Source organism: Euleptes europaea, chromosome 1 (genome assembly GCF_029931775.1).
Source record: "Euleptes europaea isolate rEulEur1 chromosome 1, rEulEur1.hap1, whole genome shotgun sequence".
Lineage (NCBI taxonomy): Eukaryota > Metazoa > Chordata > Lepidosauria > Squamata > Sphaerodactylidae > Euleptes > Euleptes europaea.
In genome coordinates this window covers 135,091,313-135,110,820 of record NC_079312.1, presented here as the reverse complement: position 1 = coordinate 135,110,820, position 19,508 = coordinate 135,091,313, and the positions used below count along the sequence as shown (strand labels likewise).

At 43.5% G+C, this 19,508-nt stretch overlaps 1 protein-coding gene across 3 annotated transcripts in view; it reads right to left on the bottom strand.

Annotated features, from left to right (window-relative positions):
• Positions 1-19,508, bottom strand: part of RPTOR (regulatory associated protein of MTOR complex 1) — a 494,290-nt gene that overhangs the window by 255,221 nt on the left and 219,561 nt on the right. For all 3 annotated transcript variants that reach the window (XM_056867014.1, XM_056867015.1, XM_056867017.1), the window contains exon 7: positions 4,652-4,711. In XM_056867014.1, the coding sequence (XP_056722992.1) occupies positions 4,652-4,711 (60 nt within the window). The remainder of the gene's footprint in view (positions 1-4,651; positions 4,712-19,508) is intronic.

Genomic DNA, 19,508 nt, shown 5'->3' with positions numbered 1-19,508 from the left:
GGCGCTGTAGAGGTACCCTCCTCTAAAGTCGTCGATTTCGTGCCTTTTTTGTGTGGTGCATCCAGCAGCTTCTTTTTATCTGTGATTGCCTCCTATCCATTTCCCCTCTCTGTAAGGCCACACTGGCAGCTGCCAGAGGGGTCGGGTTGATCTGAAACTTCTAAGGTAAGCTGCCTGTTGTCGTACTCCCCCTCAAACAAGAAGCTGTCGTCTTGACACTTGTGTGCATCAGCCATCTTGGCTGATCATTGAGGGAAAGGTGTGCGTGTGGCCGGGGGGAGGAAGGCAGCAATGGCAAGGAAAAGATCAATAAATTTGAATAGAAAGGCTGTAAGAAGCAAATAAATGCTATGTAAAGTAAATAGGAAGATAAAAGTAAGTATAGATGTGTAGGAAAAAATAAATCCTAAGGCTAAACAACAAGATCACTGTACAAAGCTGCTAGCCAAGCTTGCACTCCCTGGTGAGACAGGAAGAGAAACTGGGTGGATGATTCCTGCCTTGGGGACAGAAAGCAGAAATTCATTCCTGCCTCTCCGGTCATGAAGCAGGAATTACCCAAGATTTCAAGATGCCCTTCCCTCAAAGTGAGAAGGAAGACTGATTCCTATTACACCTCTCAAGTGATCGGTTTGTGTTGGTGTTGCTCCTGCTTCCCCTTCCTGGTTCATAAGAGCACAACTGAGGGGAGTGCCCCCATCTTGTCAGGATTTGCCCTCAATAACACACGTGGTGTTGCATGCTATTGACACTACTTGCAAGAGACACTCTTAATGCCATGATAGCAGAAAGATTATTTATTTATATGGCACCACCAGCATGCAAGGGATTTTACAAATAAAGGTAGGCCCAAGCCTCAGGAGCTTAAAGCCTAAAATTTGACACAAGGAGAAGAAATGGGGGAGTGGGGAGGACAATGGGTTAGGGCTGTCGATTCGGTTCGGCCCGAACCAAAAACAGCCGAATTTCCCCTGATTTGGCGGTTTTTAGTTCGGGACGAACCGAACTAAAAAATGGCGGGAAAACAGGGGAACCGAATTCAGCGAGTTCGGGAGTTCACGAATAAATTCGGCAAATTCGGGGCGCAGCAGCATAACCGTCAGTAAGCAGCATTCTCCCGCGGCCAATCGGTGGCCAAGCTGGGTCTTCTTCTGGCCAGTCAGGATTGAGTACTGGAGGAATCAGCTGCTGCGCGGCCCGGCCGGGGAGAGAAAGAGAGAGAAATTCTCGTAGGGGGGGGGCGTGTGCACATTCACTCCTTTCCATGGCTGCAGGGGGCGCATTTTTGGGGGTAGAGACCCCAAACTTTCAGCGGAGCTTCAGACGAGACTTCTTAAGAGACCCCCCCAAGTTTTGTAAACATTGGGTCAGGGGGTCCCGAGATATGGGCTCCACCCCTTTTCCCTCCCCCCTTTTCCATTTCCGTGGCTGCAGGGGGCGCTTTTTTGGGGGTGCAGCAATGGCCGAAATATGGGCTCCCCCCTTTTCTCTTTCCGTGGCTGCAGGGGGCGCATTTTTGGGGGTGCAGCCCCCAAACATTCAGCTTAGCTTCAGACGAGCCTTCTTAAGAGACCCCCCCAAGTTTTGTAAACATTGGGTCAGGGGGACCCGAGATATGGGCTCCACCCCTTTTCCCTCCCCCCTTTTCCATTTCGGTGGCTGCAGGGGGGCTTTTTTGGGGGTGCAGCCACGGAACTTTCCATGGAGCTTCAGATGAGCCTTCTTAAGAGACCCCCCAAGTTTTGTAAACACTGGGTCAGGGGGTCCCGAGATATGGGCTCCACCCCTTTCCCCTCCCCTTTTCCATTTCCGTGGTTGCAGGGGGGCTTTTTTGGGGGTGCAGCCACGGAACTTTCAGCATAGCTTCAGACGAGCCTTTTTAAGAGACCCCCCAAGTTTTGTAAAGATGGGTTCAGTGGGGGCAGAAATATGGGCTCCCCCCTTTTCTCTTTCCGTGGCTGCAGAGGGCGCATTTTTGGGGGTGCAGCCCCCAAACATTCAGCATAGCTTCAGACAAGCCTTCTTAAGAGACCCCCCAAGTTTTGTAAACATTGGGTCAGGGGGTCCCGAGATATGGGCTTTCCCCTTTTCCCTATTGGGATGAATGGATCACCCGATCCTGTATGCATCTCCAGAGCGGCAAATCCAAGGCAAAACCTCCCATGCTTAAATAGAATCGTATTGGATTACCCAGTCCTCCCAGCCCCTCCTGATGGAACAGAAGACAGCCACAGTAAGACCCCTTTGGGGGCTTTAATCTATCATTTTTCTCCTGTGTGTGTGTGTGTGTGGGGGAAGCAGAGTCTGTGTGTGTGGGGAGGGAGCAGTTTCTGTGGGTGGGTGGGAGCCAAAGGGGGCTTTCGCCCGTTCTGCCTGGGGGTGTGTGCCCCCTCGAGTCTCTCTCTCCCTGGTTTGAGGGGGGGCTTCAGTTGTGTGTCCTCAGGTTTTCCCTCATTCATAAGATCGGTTAGGTCTATTTTGATGCTTGCTCAAAACTGGTTTTCAAATGGTGACTTAAAGAATGCATTTGCCTGGTCCCGAGTCCGATGCAAAAGGGGAAATTCCACCCCCTCCTGCTCATTATGCATAGCTAGCTGCCTCTGCCCCTTTCCATGGTTTGCAAACTCCCAGGTGTCAGGTGTTGCTTTGCATGGTTGCAAACGTGTTGCTTTGCATGGTTGTGTTGCTTTGCATGGTTGTGTTGCTTTGCAAACTTCTTCGCACCTGCCCCGCCCTTGCTCCCTGCAGCTCGGGGCTGGGAGCTTTGTGCGTGGGCAGCAAGCTCTGCTCAGAGATGCACATTAAGGGTGGGGGGACCCTTTCGGGGCCCATATCTCAGCCCCCCCTGACCCAATCTTTACAAAACTCGGGGGGGTCTTGCAAGAAGGGTCCTTTGAAGCTCCGTTGAAAGTCTGGGACCTCTACCCCCAAAAATGCCCCCCCCGGAGCCGCGGAAAGGCGCGGTTGTGTTTTTAATGGCTTTATTCGGCCGAATTTTTTTCTCAAACTTTGAATTCGCACCGAATTGCACAGACCCGAAGCGGTGGATTTCGGACTTCGGCATATCCTGAATCCAGACGGGCCGAATTCAGCCGAATCCGAACTATACCGAATTTTTTTTTCAACAGCCCTACAATGGGTGTGAGAATGAACAACAGTAATGCATTCAGCTGAGTTATACATACTTAAGCTTAGCTTCAATAGGAGATGAAGACTAAGGGCTTAATCCAAAGGAAACTATCCAAAGGATTTCCAGACATAAGGGACATGCAGTGAAAAGAGAGCAGACAGCTCAAGAGTGGCGAAAATGGGTGAGTGAAGGTCACAGACAGGGATAGTTTGGGATATGACAGCAGTAAAATGGATACAGCCCTGGCAGGCTTTGAAAGTATGGGAGATAATGGAACTCGAGTGCAAGTGTGATATTCTCACAGCTTAGAAATTCTGCAGGAGAGCAAAGTTTTACCAATGAGGTCAACAGTAGATTTTTTAAGAGTGGAAGGAGCACTCTCCCACATATACCTACTCTTTCCATAGGGTATTGCTGGAACTTCTAGAATTTCATATAGGCTGATGGTCTAATTAAAAGCAGGGGCCCAACCAAAAATTTATTAACTTTCCCTTTAAAATCAATAGTTATCGCCGAGCAGGAACTGGTTTCACATTGGTTCTTAAAACTCACTTGACGTCCCTCCCTATGTTACCACTCATGCTGTACCAGTCCAGTGCTCTCCTTTGCTACTCTCGGGCTCCTAGGGTGGGTTCAGAAGAATCACCAAGAGGTGACTTTGAGCAAAACCTCATGATGGTGGAGTATATATATCCTAACCTTATGAACAGTTTAGATCACGTTCAGATATAACAGGCCAAAATGAATTCATTGATCCTCAAAATTAGGTTTGCTGAATTTGTCTTTGCTTGTTGATGGAATGATACTTGAACCACACACAGGACCAGGAGGACATACACAGAGCATCGCAGCAAGTGGTGGCAACCATTCAGAACTGTGTCAATTGGCTTCTTGAAATCTGCTGCACTGGTCTTTACATACTAGAATGGTATCTGAGAGCAAGTATGGTGTAGTGATTACAGTGTCAGACTAGGATCTAGAAGACACAGGTTTGAATCGCCATTCTGCCATGGAAGCTTGCTGGGTGACCCTGGGCCAGTCATACTCTCTCAGTATAACCTACCTCAAAGGGCTGTTGTGAGATAAAATGGAGGAAAGGAGAATGTCGTATGCTGCTTTGGGTCCCCATTGAGGATAAAGGTGGTGTAAACATGAAGTAAATAAACAATTCAATAAATGCTTCTGTCCTGCTAGTCAGTCGGCCCATTTCTGAATGGAGTCTACTTGTTATCTGAACTTACAACCAGCATTTTACTACAAAATATGCTTAGTTCTTGTGCTGTTGCTTCGATGTAAGCCAGCTTCTTCATTGTGTCGGGCTGCTGCAGCCATGGTGGAGCTCTGTATTCTTCAATATAACACAGGCAAACAAAACAGTCCAAAGAGGCACACACTCCCAGAAAACAGATGGAAAGGGCTTCTCAACTATGCAGAAATTTACTCAGCCTATCAGAGTTAATATTTATAAAAATAAAAACTAGGCAAATTAGAATTGTTTTACAGTCTCAAAATCATGCTTACTTCTCTATTAAATCCAATGTGACTCCTGGTACCAGTCTCACACTCTTCTGCATGCAAAACCTGCAGAGAAAAGAAGAGATTAAACGTAAATCACACTAATTAAATATTTAATGACAGACTCTCTACAGGTCTTGTGGCAGGAACCGGTTCCTCATTATTTGATTTTTTTTTTCATATATGGAAGTGTTGATAAAAGTTTGCTACAGCATAGCAGAAAGCAAGCATTCCTCAGTATTTGCCGCAGCCATGATTATGCAGTGATTTCCATCCTCACAGTGTCATGCTTGTGTATTGTAACTGCCAAAGTGACAAGTTTCCAAGCAGGTTGGGAATGGGGAGAGAAGAGGCAAAAGGTTCAGTCGTCCTCCACAATTTCTAGAGAGCAAGAGGTATAGGAACAAAAATAAAGCTGAGTAAATGAAACAAATGATCCATGTTGGCTGGGTTTTCCAGAGAATAAACACCGAAGGAGAAACCCAAGGGAGGGGGAAGAGATTAAAAAGAGAAGTATCTGGGTCAAATAGGTCAAAACAATTCATAGAGTCACAATTAGTCAGGGAGGGACTAATAGATCATTTATGCTAAGTCCTTCTCTCATTCCTCCGGTCCAGAGCAATAGACTACAAGCAGTGATAGTTGCCAGAACACAAACCTGTAGTTCCAAATGACTCAACAAAGAAAAATTTCAGATACAGTCAAGAATTTAGCTGGTTGTTTCAAATCACTGTGAACTTCAGTCCTCCTCCTCCACCGCCTCCTCCACTTTGTACCTCTGGCCCCTCTCTTTGCTGGATGTCCTTAGACTCCTCCCTGTGGCCTTCTCTAGTTCCCCACACTGCCCCGCAACACTTCCTTCAGCCAACACTTAATTCCTAGAAAAGATGTTGGGTCACAAGTCTATATGGAAAGGACAACTTTCTCATCTAAAAGCCTGTATTGCTGAGAGGCAGTGCTTCTTTTCCTCTAAGAGATGGGGAAATAAATGAACACACTTGAAAATGGAAAACAGATTTATTTAAGTAGTCTAAAGTAGCCTATAGAAGCAAATCACATTTACAGAACATTCAGCGCAAGAGGCTAATATGCTTATGTCTCTTCAGCTGCAGGGGAAGCCCAAAGAACAACAGTGGATGGGGCCTCGCCCCTGGCAAACCGCACAGGACTGTTTCACTCTTGCCAAGACCAGTACGACAAATCCCTTTAGTTAAATCTATAAAAGTCTACGGAATAGCTCAGAGATCTGCCCAGGCAGATATTATAAAGCATTACATTTGGGGAGGGGGGGAGAGAGAGACTGCAGAAACTGGCATCAGGAATTCCCCAAATCTCTGTGGGTTTTTTTAATTCCTACAGAACTGCATGATGCTGTGATGCCACTTCCAGGTGTGAACCTGGGAATGACACTGCAGTATTGTGCGATGCCCCCCTGTATTTTGATCCTGCCGCTACGTTAAACAGCAGTGGGAGCTGGTACCGCCTCCCCAGACATCAGTCCAAGGAGGCTCTTGAAGTAACAACAATACAATAAAAACATAAAGACAACAACACAAGAATTGTTAAAATTAAAACAAACTGTAAAAAGAGCATAAAACACTGAACAGCCTAAAATGATACATATAAAACGGTCCTCAGGCTAGAAGTTTAGAACAACGAAGAAGTTGTTTTAACTCTTTAACTGAAAGCCTAGATATAAAGAAATGTTTTGGCCTGGTGCCTGAAGGGCAGTAAAGCAGAGGCCAGGTAAACCTCAATGGGGAGAGTTCCAAAGTTGAGGGGCCACTACTGAACAAGTCCTGTCTCTGGCTACTACCCACATCATTTCTGCAGACAGGGTCACACGGAGTGCAGCTTGGCAAAAGGATCTTAGCTGACAGGCTGGACAGTATGGAATGAGGTAGTTCTTCAAGAGCCTTGGTTCCAAGCCATTTATGGTCTTAAAGGTAGGAACCAGCTGTTTTAATTGTGCATGTAAAAAGACAGCCCCTGAAAGTAACCTGGCAGTCACATTTTGGACCAATGGAAGGTCTGGGCAGTTTTCAAAGGCAGTCCCACATAAACCTCATTACAGTTATGAAACCTGGATGTGTTCTTCTACCTGCTAGAAAATCAGAACGACTCATCCACTGCTAGACTGGGACCCTTCAGCCAAACATCGCTATCACCAAATACCTCAGACCCTTACGCTCCAAGTTAATGCACAGTACTTCACTACTTAATCACCCATTTTAACTATTCACTGCTTGCTCAACACTTTTCCTTCAGACTTAGCCTGGCCTTGAAATACTACACACTATGTCTGTAAGTACCTGTTGGCATGAGAACAGTGCAATTTATTCTTGTTTATATATAAAACTTATTTCATACAATTTTTATGATTATTGCCACACATATTTCTTGGAGGAAATAAATTTTTAGCTGTTAACAAACATAACAGCCCAGACTGAGAGAGGGAGGAGATGCAGGATGTTAATAATAGAGTAATTAGGGTGGGGAAGCCCACGGCTGGTTGCTAGGGGGGGAAAAAAACATTTATGTCTGTGGCTTCACCTAACTTTTGTGGAAGTAGAAGCTATACAACTCATTCAAACCTCTTAAAGATCATGGATGAAATTACCACCTACAAACAGAAAGAGTAAAGTTAATGAGGAAAATATGTACTTGAGGCTTAAGCACTAAGTATCTCCATCTAGGACTGCAAAAACTGAAACGAATGCACAAATATACAGAGTGCCCTTTTAGGATCAGCTTAACTCAGGCGTCTAACGAATACGCCTTCACCAGCAGGATGTACTACTTGATGGTCGCTGACTTCCTTAGAGCCTGGTTCACTTGGGAACTCATCTTGCGTAGCTTGTGAAATCTGACAAGATGACATCAGAGTAACGCTTCCGGCCACCCAAAGGTCTTGTGTGAATTTTTATTTTCTCCTTCATCAAGCTCATCTAGGCTACACTTCAGGAGCCTAAGGATCGAACTGTGGTCATAGACCTTAGTGCAGAGAGCCCTTCTCATTATCTAAATTGAGCCTCTACCTCGTTTCCTGGGAGAAACATTCTAGCATATGCTTTGTGAGCAGCAGGCTTTTGATAAGGGCTTGGTGGTTGAGCCGTCGCAGACCTCCTACATGTCTAATAGAGGTGGGAAATGTCACTGTGTCAAGTATGTCATTCTGCTTCTTTATATGTATATAAAAAAGAAATAAAACAAAGTGCACATCTGGGGTCAGTTATAATAAGGTATTCCCACAGACTCCACACAGTACAAAGCTGTCATTTTGCTTTCCTCCTCTGGGGCATTCCACAAATACATATGAGCAGGATGTAAATAAAGCTGAGACTTCAGAAATTTCAAGGGGGCCTTCAGCTTCTCAGAGGCAACAGAATAATGAATCAGATCAGTCTGCTTTTGATCACTAAGGAAAATACTCTTTTCTAGGGCACAGCCAGTTCACCATGGACCTGCTTAGTATTCAACATAATGACACAAACTCAGCAAGGGCTCATAACTTCCATGTTCACAAAGCTGCAACTACCACAGGTCTGCAATCATACTTCAGAATAGATTAGTGAAGGAAACACTCCTAATCCTCTCCTCTAATGAGCACCTGCTGTCACCAGGCTAACTCCACACAAAACAAACCAGCATATCTTGACTTTTTATTGCTAGGGACCCTCCCTATTTTCTCTCATGAAAACCAAAGTTAAACCAAACAGGTTTGCTTATATTTTGTTTTCTTCATTCCTAGTAACTTCTAAAAGACTACACTGCAAAATCAAAAATCATTTGATATGCTATCAAGGCAAGTAAAGAATGACCAAATCATTGCACAAATGCCTCAGTAAGCATGCATGACTGGAAGAGTGCATATACGTACGTGGCACTCAAACAGCTTCATAGTAAAAACCTACCTAGGAAAGGTTTGTATGCAGAAGCTCTTAAATAATACACCAAATGAAATTTGGAGCCTGCATTCCAGTCCAAATAAAAAATCCAGGCACTTCTCAAATGCTTTTTTAAAAAATACTTAGCAACTTTTTTTGGATATACTAGAAGACTTTAGAACCAGCAGGATCTCTTACATCTCTCACTGGTTAAGAAGAAATAAGGGAAAGTGCTGCAGAATGAAGGTTTCTTATTTCATCCAGAGTGTCTAAGCAATAAGACAACAGCTATTTTGTACTGTATATTATTTGGCTTGTTTTGTAGCCAAGCTAGAATTAGTCATGCTTGCTAAAAGGGTTGAACAATCTGTGGGTACGGTCTCGTGGTAGATACCACAGCTACAGCACTACCAGTTGAGACTGCCTGAGATCCTCTTTCAGGTGGTCGGCATTATGCTAAGAACAGTGTAATCCTCAGCAGTGTTATACTCTTACATTTACTTCCATGGACTCATAAGGATGCAACGGTGCCTACGACTGCACTGTAAAACTTATAAAGAATATTAAGATGGCATTGGAGTGTCTTTAAAAGAGAACACAAGATGGTGCTTTTGGGAAGGTGTGAGTACTGAGGTCAGAGCCTAAACACTGGCAGCCCTGGCTTTGTGTAGAGTGGCAGGTACCAATAGTATGGTACTGACAAGGATCTGCAGTTTTTGGAACAGTGTTTTGCTAATCAAGATCTGAGTAAATAAATAGCCTGCAGGTATCAGATGAGCTAGACAGTGATAAAGAAGGGTAAAGAAAAGAGATGAAGAGAACTGATGTGACAGAGAAGCCATGATCTTGAGTATGGGTGTGGGATGAGATCTGCAGGTTCAAATCCTCACTGAGCCATGAAGCTCACTTGAAGTGGAATCCCTGTCAGCCTAACCTCAAAGGGTTATCATAATAAAACACATGAAACAGTCATAGCAAAGAAACACTTTGTGCAAAAAAAACAGTGAACACATCTAATTTTATATTGTCCATTTCGCCCATCCCTTGGACTGCAACATACTTATACCACTATCTACCACCACTGCCAATGCCTAAAATCCTACTGTGGCTCAGTTATGACTTATAGGGCAGTAAACTTCGTTTAAACAGTTAGTTCAACTGGCAGAACTGAATTTCCAGTGCGCCACAGCTGGCAAAAAGCCAAGTTTCGATTTGGATTTGTTAGAGAGTCTTAGAAAGAATTCCTGGATGCTTTTTTATTCTTTAAAGTCACTGTCAGATACCTCCGTGATAGCTGTTTTTAATAATATTTAAAAAGTGGGGGGAAAAAACCTTGTTTGTGCAATCTGGGTCTCCTCGCCGCTTTTCCCTGGCTGTTCAGACTTTAATGGCGCCACCTCCCTCGCTCACCCGTCCAAACGTCCGCTGCCACTTCTGAGGTAGCGGGCGCTCCTAAGACAGGAGACTTGGCAGGGCCGCAGTCAGCATCCCCTCTCTTTCAAGGGGTGCCGCGTGCCAGGTGTTGGGGGGCGGATTCCCTGCCCCCGGGCCGCTTTGAGCACGGAGTGCGATCGTTCGCACTTTCACGGCGTTCCCCCCGGATCCAGAAGTGAGTAATTTCAATCTTAACAGTACTCAAATATTAGCCCTTGTAATCTGCATTTGTATGGTAAATTTGCAAGTATGCTTGGGCATTGTACTACAATTCCGGTTTTATATGCTGTAATGTCTATTTAAGTTAGATATCCTCCCTCAGTATCTTAAAAGAGTTGTAGTTTCTGCAAGTATTTCATCTGATCCCAGTAAGTTTGCCTTGAAGATCAGAAACACATACATTGCATTCCTGTCATTAAAATGTTATTTTAAAAAATTTTCACCATAGAAATCACACACATTCACACCCTCATGGAACAACCTGCTAATTTTTACTGTACCACCAAATTAAGGAAGGCAAAATGTACTTGCAGCAACAAGCTTCCTTTCCCTTTTATCAGCACAGACAACTAAGACAGAGTTGACCTTCATGAAAACAAAGGACTACAGAATCATGTTGACAGCAGCATTGCTTAGGAGTTTAACAATACACTAAAGTGCATTTTATACTGTTAAACCATGCAAGATGTCCTCACATGTATCATTACCAAAACTAGTCTTTAAAGGGATCTGAAACTGATGTTATTGCAGAGCTCTGAATCTCAACTAAGCGGGTGGCATCAAGCCAAACTGACTCTCCTTCCATAATAATGCCTGTAGAAGAAGAAATAAGCTAATCCTGGGTTCTTGCAGAGCTGCAAAGAATTTTAAACAGGCCTGGAGAACCTAATATGAGCCCATCAGTGTTGGTGATCCCTTTGCAAAAGGTATAAACAGTAACAAAAAAAAATCCCTTCTCTTGCACATCTTTACAGATTTTACCTACATTTGTCCTGTATTTACTCTGAATCCAAAACTCATATTAATGCAAAGTTTTGAATTTCTAAATACACAATACAACAAAACATGTAATTCTGATCTTCAAGGGAAACTCACTGGGACCAGATCAAAGACTTGCAGGAGATTTTACCCATTAAAAATAGCATATCAAAGCTAAACTGACTGAGGGCCAGCCTTACTCTGCAGAGATAAGGAACAAGTTGTCAGTTTTGGCAGGGGCTTCATCCTCTAGCCACTAATCTCCATTTTCTTTGTGTTTTAAAAAAAGGAAGTAATCGTAGAAGCTGCCATTTTTATTTGTTGCTACAAGCACAGAAACATCTAAGGCCAGTACTGAAAAGACTGATTGTTAAAGGTTTCACATACCTGTCTTTCAAAAGCTGATTTATCTTTTGTGCATCAATCCCTGCACCTACATCCAGAGCTTCACGTAGCTTTTTAATAATTCCTACCTCTAATCCTACCACTAAATTGTTTTTTTTTAAATTCATTAGCCCTTTCTGTGAAGGCAGTGTTATTCATTCATTTCTCTCTCTGTCTCTCTCTTTTTGTGGTGGTGAAAAATGCCATCAAGTTGCAGCAACGTATGGCAACCCCGCAGTGTTTTCAAGGGAAAAGACATTCAAAGGTGGTTTGCCATTGCCTGCCTCTGCACTGCAACCCTGGATTTCCATAGTGGTCTCCCATCCAAATAGTAGCCAGTAACCTTGCTTAGCTTAGTGGTCTCCTATCCAAATAGTAACAAGTAATCTTGCTTAGCTTCTGAGATCCGAAGAGATCAGGTTACCCTAGGGTATCCAGGTCAGGGCATTTTTTTTAATCCTCTGTTAAAAATGGAGAAACACAGGCTCATACATAGAATAAACCTGAAGTCTGAGGTTCACATTTCCTATTAGTCTAACTCAGTCCAGATCAACCAATTAGTATAACTCAGTCCACATCAACCAATTTCTACACATCTAGTTCTGTGGGACCAGGTTCCACGTATCAAGCCTGGCAAATGCAGGACTTTGAGCACCTTTGGCTGGGTTGTACCCCTTGTTGCAACAACAAAAAAATACAGCTAAATTCAGTCCCCTAAATTTTGTTTTCACTTTTGTTATTGCTGTAAAGCAATCTTCTTTTGGGCATGTTTTCAAGTGCCCCTTCAAAAGTTCAGCTTAATCCAAGTCCTGTATACTGAAAGGGAAAAGAAATATCCTGATTATTTAAGCTCTAAAGCAGTGGTTCAGGACCAAAATATGGGTAACTACTCTCTTGCAGATGTGTTGCAAAGGGAAGAAGCAAAGAAAAAGCAAGAACCAAGTAAGCTCAGAGATGAGGCTCTGTGAATCTCTATGGCAAATTTGGGTTCAAAACCACAAAAAGGCCATGAAATACAGCCAGTTGTACAGTAATGTACAAATCTAGCTAATTCTCAATGTGGCCCCAATCTGTGGACACTTACTTTATTTAATGATACTGCTCATACAGCCAATTTGACTCTGAACTGTGTCACACTCAGATTAAGAATAAAAGAAAAAAGGGATATACACAGCGCAAAATTAATAATTTTTAATCTTAATAAACTGGGGAAAAATCTTGGCAACTGCCAAAGTAATATTAAAATCCACCCCTGCTAAAAAAAAAAAAAAAACAACCCTCAGATTATCCAATTCACAGCTAAAATCTGAATAAAAGGTTTTATCCATCTATCTTTTACCTCATTAAGCAGGCCACAACTAAATAAAGAATGTCAAAGGGTGTCTATTTGATCAGAACCACATTGACACACTTGCTCAGAATACAGCGCCTTATTTAAACAACCCAATAGCTCCCCTGATAGAATGGCATTCAATCTAGCTAACAAAAATAATTGTCTGTAACATGGGACTAACAGGAAGTCAGAGTATGCTGGTAGAGATTGTGGTAGCATTAAATTTAAGTATAAAGGTGAACATACTCTATGTGCTCGTCATGGTACTTCTAAAATCCAGTTTTTGTAAGCAGCTCAGGATTAAAGAAAGGGCTGCTGATTGCCCAAGGTCTTTTAAATTGTAAAGAGACATTCCTAAAATCTAGATATGACTTTCAACCAATTTACTTCATGAGCTCTGATAAGAATCAGCTTGCAACCAAGGCAAGTATCCACTCGACTCCGTAGAGAATAAAATCTTAACCCAGAATCTGTGGATACTTAAATCCAAACACTGGGGTCGTGGACAGACAAGACAGATCTTTCTACAAACCTGAGGAAAGGCCCAGGTTTGCAGAAAAATCTGAAATTAAAAAAAAGTACATTGGAGGTATTTAACGCCCCCATGATAAAAGGAACAGTGTAGTTTTAAGAAATGGATGTCTTAGTGGCTGTTGCTAGGCAACTACAACAACCTTCAAGTCTTGGTTTCTGTCAGTAAAAGACAGGTCCCTTTCCAGGGCTTTGAGGGAGGACTCATTGAGGCCAGGCCTGGCAGCAACCACCAGTTATTTGCTACCATGTGTCTTGAATGATTCACCCAGGTCCAACTACTTGCTACTGATCAATCGCCATCCCACTAATACCAGCGTGGCGCTGGTTAGAGTTTCAGACTTGGATCTTGGAGACTCAGGTTTGAATTCCTATTCTGCTGAGCAAGTTCATTGTCTTTGGGCCAGTCACAGACACTCAGCCTAACCTACCTCAATGGGTGGTTGTGAAGGTAAAATGGAGGAGAAAGATGTAAGCTGCTTTGGGTCCCCATTGTGGAGAAAGGTGGGATATAAATGAAGTCAGTAAATAATAAATATAGATTAAGATGGGGGCCACATATAAGGCAAGTTGATTGGCAGGTAGGAAGCAGAGAAGGAGGCAAGGAAAGGTAAGGATACAGGGGCTGCAAGGAGGAGACAAAGAGGAAATAGTGTGGGGAGGGGTTACAGGAAAAAGTGATGTATGCCCCACACAAGTTCTTGTGGGATCCCCACCAAGGAACTGGGCCCAGCTCAGCCAGCATGCATAACTTGGCCATAGTTTTTTCAGGGCGAGGCTACCTGGAAGAGATGGAGAAGATAGATAAAGGTAGATTGGCTGGGGCATGGGAAGCAGAGAAGGGAGCGGGAAAAGGGGAGAGGCTATGGGGGCTGCTAGAGCAGGGAACAATGAAATAGTGGTGGAGCAGAAAATGAGATGTTTCCCCGCAAGTCTTTGCAGGTTCTCCACTTGTACATTTATAAATGCAAACCATTAAAAAGTAAGATATACACTTGTTCAGTGTTCACTAATGTGGTATTCTTGTGTTTTATGTTGGGGTGGAGAAAATTACCATGGAACTATTTTGCAAGTAGTATCAAAAAGCACAGTAAATTAAGAACCACTGCTTGAGGGAAGTGTGGGGTTCCCGAGTTAGCCTACAGGTCACAGCTCAGGGAAAAGCCCTTAGAAACAAAGCAGCCATGTAACCACTGAGCTTGTCTGAATGGACTTGGGGAAGCTCCTCAACCGATCTAAAAGCTTAGACAAGGTCCCTTTACATATTTTCTAGAAAAACCTTCCCTTACCTAGAACATGCGACTACACCTAGAGTTGGGGGTGACATTGTTACCAGTCACATGAGCTAGGGTAAGAGAGTTGATTTTGCTTTAGCTCAGTCAGGTCAGGGAGCTTCAATGAGCTTCATCAGACCAGCCTGGGGACTGCACAGCTCCCAGGAGCACCTGAGCTGTGCCCTGTGGGATAGAGAAGTCATGAAAGGTTAGAGTGCTAAAATACTAGTCAGGAGACCCAGATCCACATCACTACTCAGCCATGAAGCTCACTGTCACTTTCTCTCAGTTTGACCTTCCTCATAGGGCTGTTGTGAGAGCATAATGGAGAACAAGTGAATGTACACTGCCCCTACTCTTCATGGAAGAAGGGCTGGATAAAAATGTAACTGATAATACAAAGACTGTATAGTTCCTTGGGAGACTTAAAAAATCAAATGCTGGGGAACTCTGCACAGTTCTTAGTTGTGATTTATGTCCAGGATTCAGAGGAAGAGTAGTGAAAGAAACACTTGATTTTCATGCTAATTGCTTAACTGTTCCAGATCTTTTAGATTCTCTCTCATCGAATATGCAGATTTTGTCATGAACATTTGGCTGAAAACATCTACTGAAAACATCTATCCTCTCATCTTTCCCCTCAGATTAAGTGCTGCCCTTGAATCACAGAGCTATGCGCACACACACACAAACGCACGCACGCACAGCTCTTTTCAAGTGCTTCAGAAAAAAATCAGCCTTTGAAAATCTACTATCTTAGGTTTAGGAAGGGGAACATCCAGTGTTTATATATTCTCCTTGGCAGTCCCATCTTCAAAATCTGATATGTACAACTCTTTTTGAAATGTCTGCTGAAATAAACAGGACTTTGCTTATCATATGTAGGCCATTCCTCTCTATTTGTAAAAGATTATTAAAAAATGAGCAAATGCAGTTTCTCGTAATATAAAAACTTCAAATTCACAAGCTCTGAAATGTGGAGTTGAAAAAATCCAGGAGGTGAACACCATACAGGGAAAAATTTACTGGTTCTTAGAGCAATTAGGTGTGAGGTGGGAGTTATTTCAAATTAGATGCTCACAATTTTACACCATCCAGAAAAAGTAAGACATCCTACAGATGCCTTTTAGCCTGTCATTCTAAAGATCCCATATAAAAACAAGGGGGTGGATTTGTGCATTAGAATAAAGAAGAAAAAGTTCTGCTTTTTGCTGCAGTTCTAACAGTACAAGATAGTGATTCAGCAGCTTGCTGAAGTTGTGTCCCACATGGTAGTGGGTTATATTGTAGCGTAGTACTCAGCTACCAATAAAGTTACTGTTCCCAGTTTCTTCCAGGCCTTTTCCCAGTTCTTTTACACGCTGAATTTGAAGTGAAACAATCAAACACATTTTGACCGCATTCAGAAGTCATGATAAACCACAGTATATAATCCGTAATGTGAATCAACTCCAGTTTAAGTCTGGTTGCAGGTTACCCAACAATCTGTGTTTACTAGTGGGAGCTAAACTGGAATTATAAACCATATGGTTCCTGTCTTGTTAACTGTGGTTTGTTGTGACATCTGAATGGAGAAATCTGCTTGTCTTGTAGTACTGCCCCTTTTAGCTTCCTGCACATATAAAACCTTGCTGCTCCAGCTATCAAGGGTGCTTTCTAAGGACGCACCTTTCCTCTTTCTCTCTACACACACACCCTGCTCTAGTGTCGATACATGTGCTTTACTAACTTCAACAAAGGTGACAAAATAGTTTCAAAGTACAGTTTAAGAAATACAGTAAAGAAGCCAGGAGACAGAAAGTGACTGACAGTCCTTAGCAAAAAGCGAGAAGGAATAAGCTGAAATTCCCTTAGGCTGCCCTTCTAGTTCTCCTCTCATTTATTGCGCAGCCAACCAATAGTAAGCAGCCTGTATATGTAAGTGCAGCTCTGTCAGTAGCCTGGCTGGCAATGCAAGGGAGATCAGGCTAGCAAACCTGAGATTCTGCTTCAAAGCAGGAAAGGAGACAAACACCAAACCTGGGATTTATGAACAAGCTAATGTGTTATTCACGTTATGCCTGGGTTTATGCAACAAACTGTGGTTTAAACAAGCTACTGTTTATGTTTGATTTCCTCTAGAATGCTCAAAATTGTGACAACTGAAAACAACGCAACATGTCACAAGCCATCATTTAGAAGGCTTCTCAAATTGTCATTGGAAGATAAGGGCAGGCTCTTTAGTTACACTTCTAAACAGTAATTCCAACTGTGTCAAACACAGCAACCCATCTCCTAAAGACACAGACTGCCAGGAGCCCTTGATTCCATGTATAACTTCAAGTACTACTCATTACTTATAAAACCAAGTGAGTAAATAGACATTAACTTACTTATAAAGCCAACTGAGTAAATAGACATTAACTTGAAATGAGTAAGAATCACTTCAGATGACTGGGCTCAGGCTTATCAGCTGGTTTCCAGAAGATGTTTCTTTTTTCTTTTATGCCACAAGTGACTAGCAGAGGCATGCCCCATGGGCTAGTAATACATTTTGTACACTAGCAAGATCTCCGAGAACATGAGAGCAAACACTGGATGAATTCTGCTACTAGTAACTACACACTAGCTCTTGGCCTTCATGATTCAGTAAAGTGAGGTGAAACCAAGCAAAGCACAATGCCAAGGCATTTCAAACTCCTTGGGAATAAGAGAGGCAGACGGACAGAACAGCGATTTTATGGCTCAGTGTCATCCCGGCCATTAGATTATTTTCTAAGAAGTTGCTTCTAAGTTTTCACTCAATCCATGCATTAAACTTTCTTCTCCAAACAAGCAGGTCACCTTCATTACCAAGGAGTTATAAAGAAAGTAGAGTCTCTGGTTCTTATAAAAAAAATTAAGTTGTCAAGGAATGTCTTGTAAATGAATAGGCTATATAAATAAAAAGATTTTTATGTTAACATCCTAGATACCTTCAGTTTCAAGAAAAAGAAAAAAATGACAGAAGCAGCCCTCCCCCATAGTCCTCCCTATTCATCTAAATCTCCCCAGTCTCAAATCAAATCCTCGGTTCACACTGGTTCATGGGGAATATTACTCAGACCACTGGAATTTATACACTTCAAACACAGCATGTGTGTGTGTGGAAAATAGAAACACACACATAGTAAAGTGAGAGTTTAGCTGCATTATAACTAATTTGGTCACTTAATTAGGAGGGTAATTTGGAATCTATTCACACGCACTACTTGGTTTGCAAAATAGTCCTCTATTACCTGTTACAACTGCAGTATCTTAGTGACCTACTTTTAGCGGAGATGAAATTTAAGCTGTGACACAGGATTTAACATCAAATGCCTTGAAAGGTCTATCACCCATATTATTAATGAGCTTGCCAGGCAGCCACATGAGAAGCAATGATCTTTATATACCAATCTCAGAGTGATGCAAATTTAAACAGACCTCCAACCCTTCAAGCAAGCAGTACACGAAGCACCGCATATTAAGAGCCTATAGTGTAATAAGACAAAGAATACTTGTGCTGGTCGTGGACCGTAATAAAGTCTGATGATGATGAGACAAAGAACACTTCTCCCTCACAGAATCAGTTAATTTTTGTGTCACGGAGACAACTCAGCCTGAGTGTACCATGTCATGTCAGTAATGTCTAGCCCCAAGGTTTTCAAAGTGAACCATGTTCTTCCCCAGAAAGATGCAAGGTATAGCCTTTTGACCCTTTCACCAAGGCCCAGTTATTGTGCATTTTGAAGACTTTGCACACCTGACTTCTGATTTTCTGGTTTTAAGAGTACCAATGGGAAAGAGTACCAATGGGAAAGTTCCTTTTCCAGAAAGTTTCCACAGCTACTGAGTCAAACTTAGTGCATGTTCATATACTGAAAAAAATTGCCTCCATATTTGTTAAGCTCCCAAGGGCAAATAAGTCTATTTCCTAGCGTATTCAAGCCTGAGAGAGAAGGAAGTGGCAAGCAAACTGCTTTCTCCTCACCTTTCAGATAGGGTTGTAGATTCAGTTCCATCCGAACTGAAAAACAGCCGAATTTTCCCCGATTCGGCGGCTTCCAGTTTGCATAGAGCTGAAGTTTAAAAAAGGCGGGAAAACGATGAGCCGAATTTGGCGAGTTTGGGCATACGCCGAATAAATTCAGGCAAATTCGGCACCCCTGAATCGGCATTCTCCCGCGGCCAATGGTGGCCAAGCTGGGTCTTCTTCTGGCCATTCAGAGCAGGGATTCTCCAGGAGAAGAGTATGAAAACGCCCATCCAGTCCGGAGTCTGTATTCATTTCCTTCTGTTTTGGTGGTGCTGCTCCTGAGAGATCCTGCTTACTGGAATAGGATTGGATTGGATTTACTTCTCCTCCCTGCTCCTGCTGGAAGACATCCACACAGTTTGATTTTTGGGGTTTTCTCTATACCTTTTCTCCTGTGTGTGTGTGTGTGTGTGGGAAAGCAGATTCTCTCTGTGTGTGTGTGTGGGGGGAAGCAGATACTGTGATTGGGGGGAAGCCAAAGGGGGGCTGTTGCATGTTCTGCCGGGGGGGTATGCCCGCTCACCTCTGCGGGAGTGAGTTCTGCTTTTTCTGCCAGTTGCCACCCTCGCCTGGTGTTGAGTGCGGCGATGCGTGAGTCTCCCTCTGCTCGGCATCCGCTCCTCCTCCTTGGTTCATTGGTTTGGGGTTGAGCCGAGCCATACTGGTTTGAGGGGGAGGGGTTTGCCTGTTCTGCCGGTGTGTGTGTGCCTGATTTGCCGAGCCATACTGGTTTGAGGGGGGGTTGATTGTTCTGCCGGGAGTGTGTGCCCACTCGCCTCTGTGGGAGTGTACGTTCTGCTTTTTCTGCCCGTTGCCACCCTCGCCTGGAGTTGCGTGCGGCGGTGCGTGAGTCTCCCTCTGCTCGGCATCCACTCCTCCTCCTTGGTTCGTTCGTTTGGGGTTGAGCCGAGCCGTGCTGGTTTGCGGGGGGGGGGGTTGCCTGTTCTGCCGGTGTGTGGGTGCCCACTCGCCTCTGCTGGAGTGTGCATTCTGCTTTTTCTGCCTG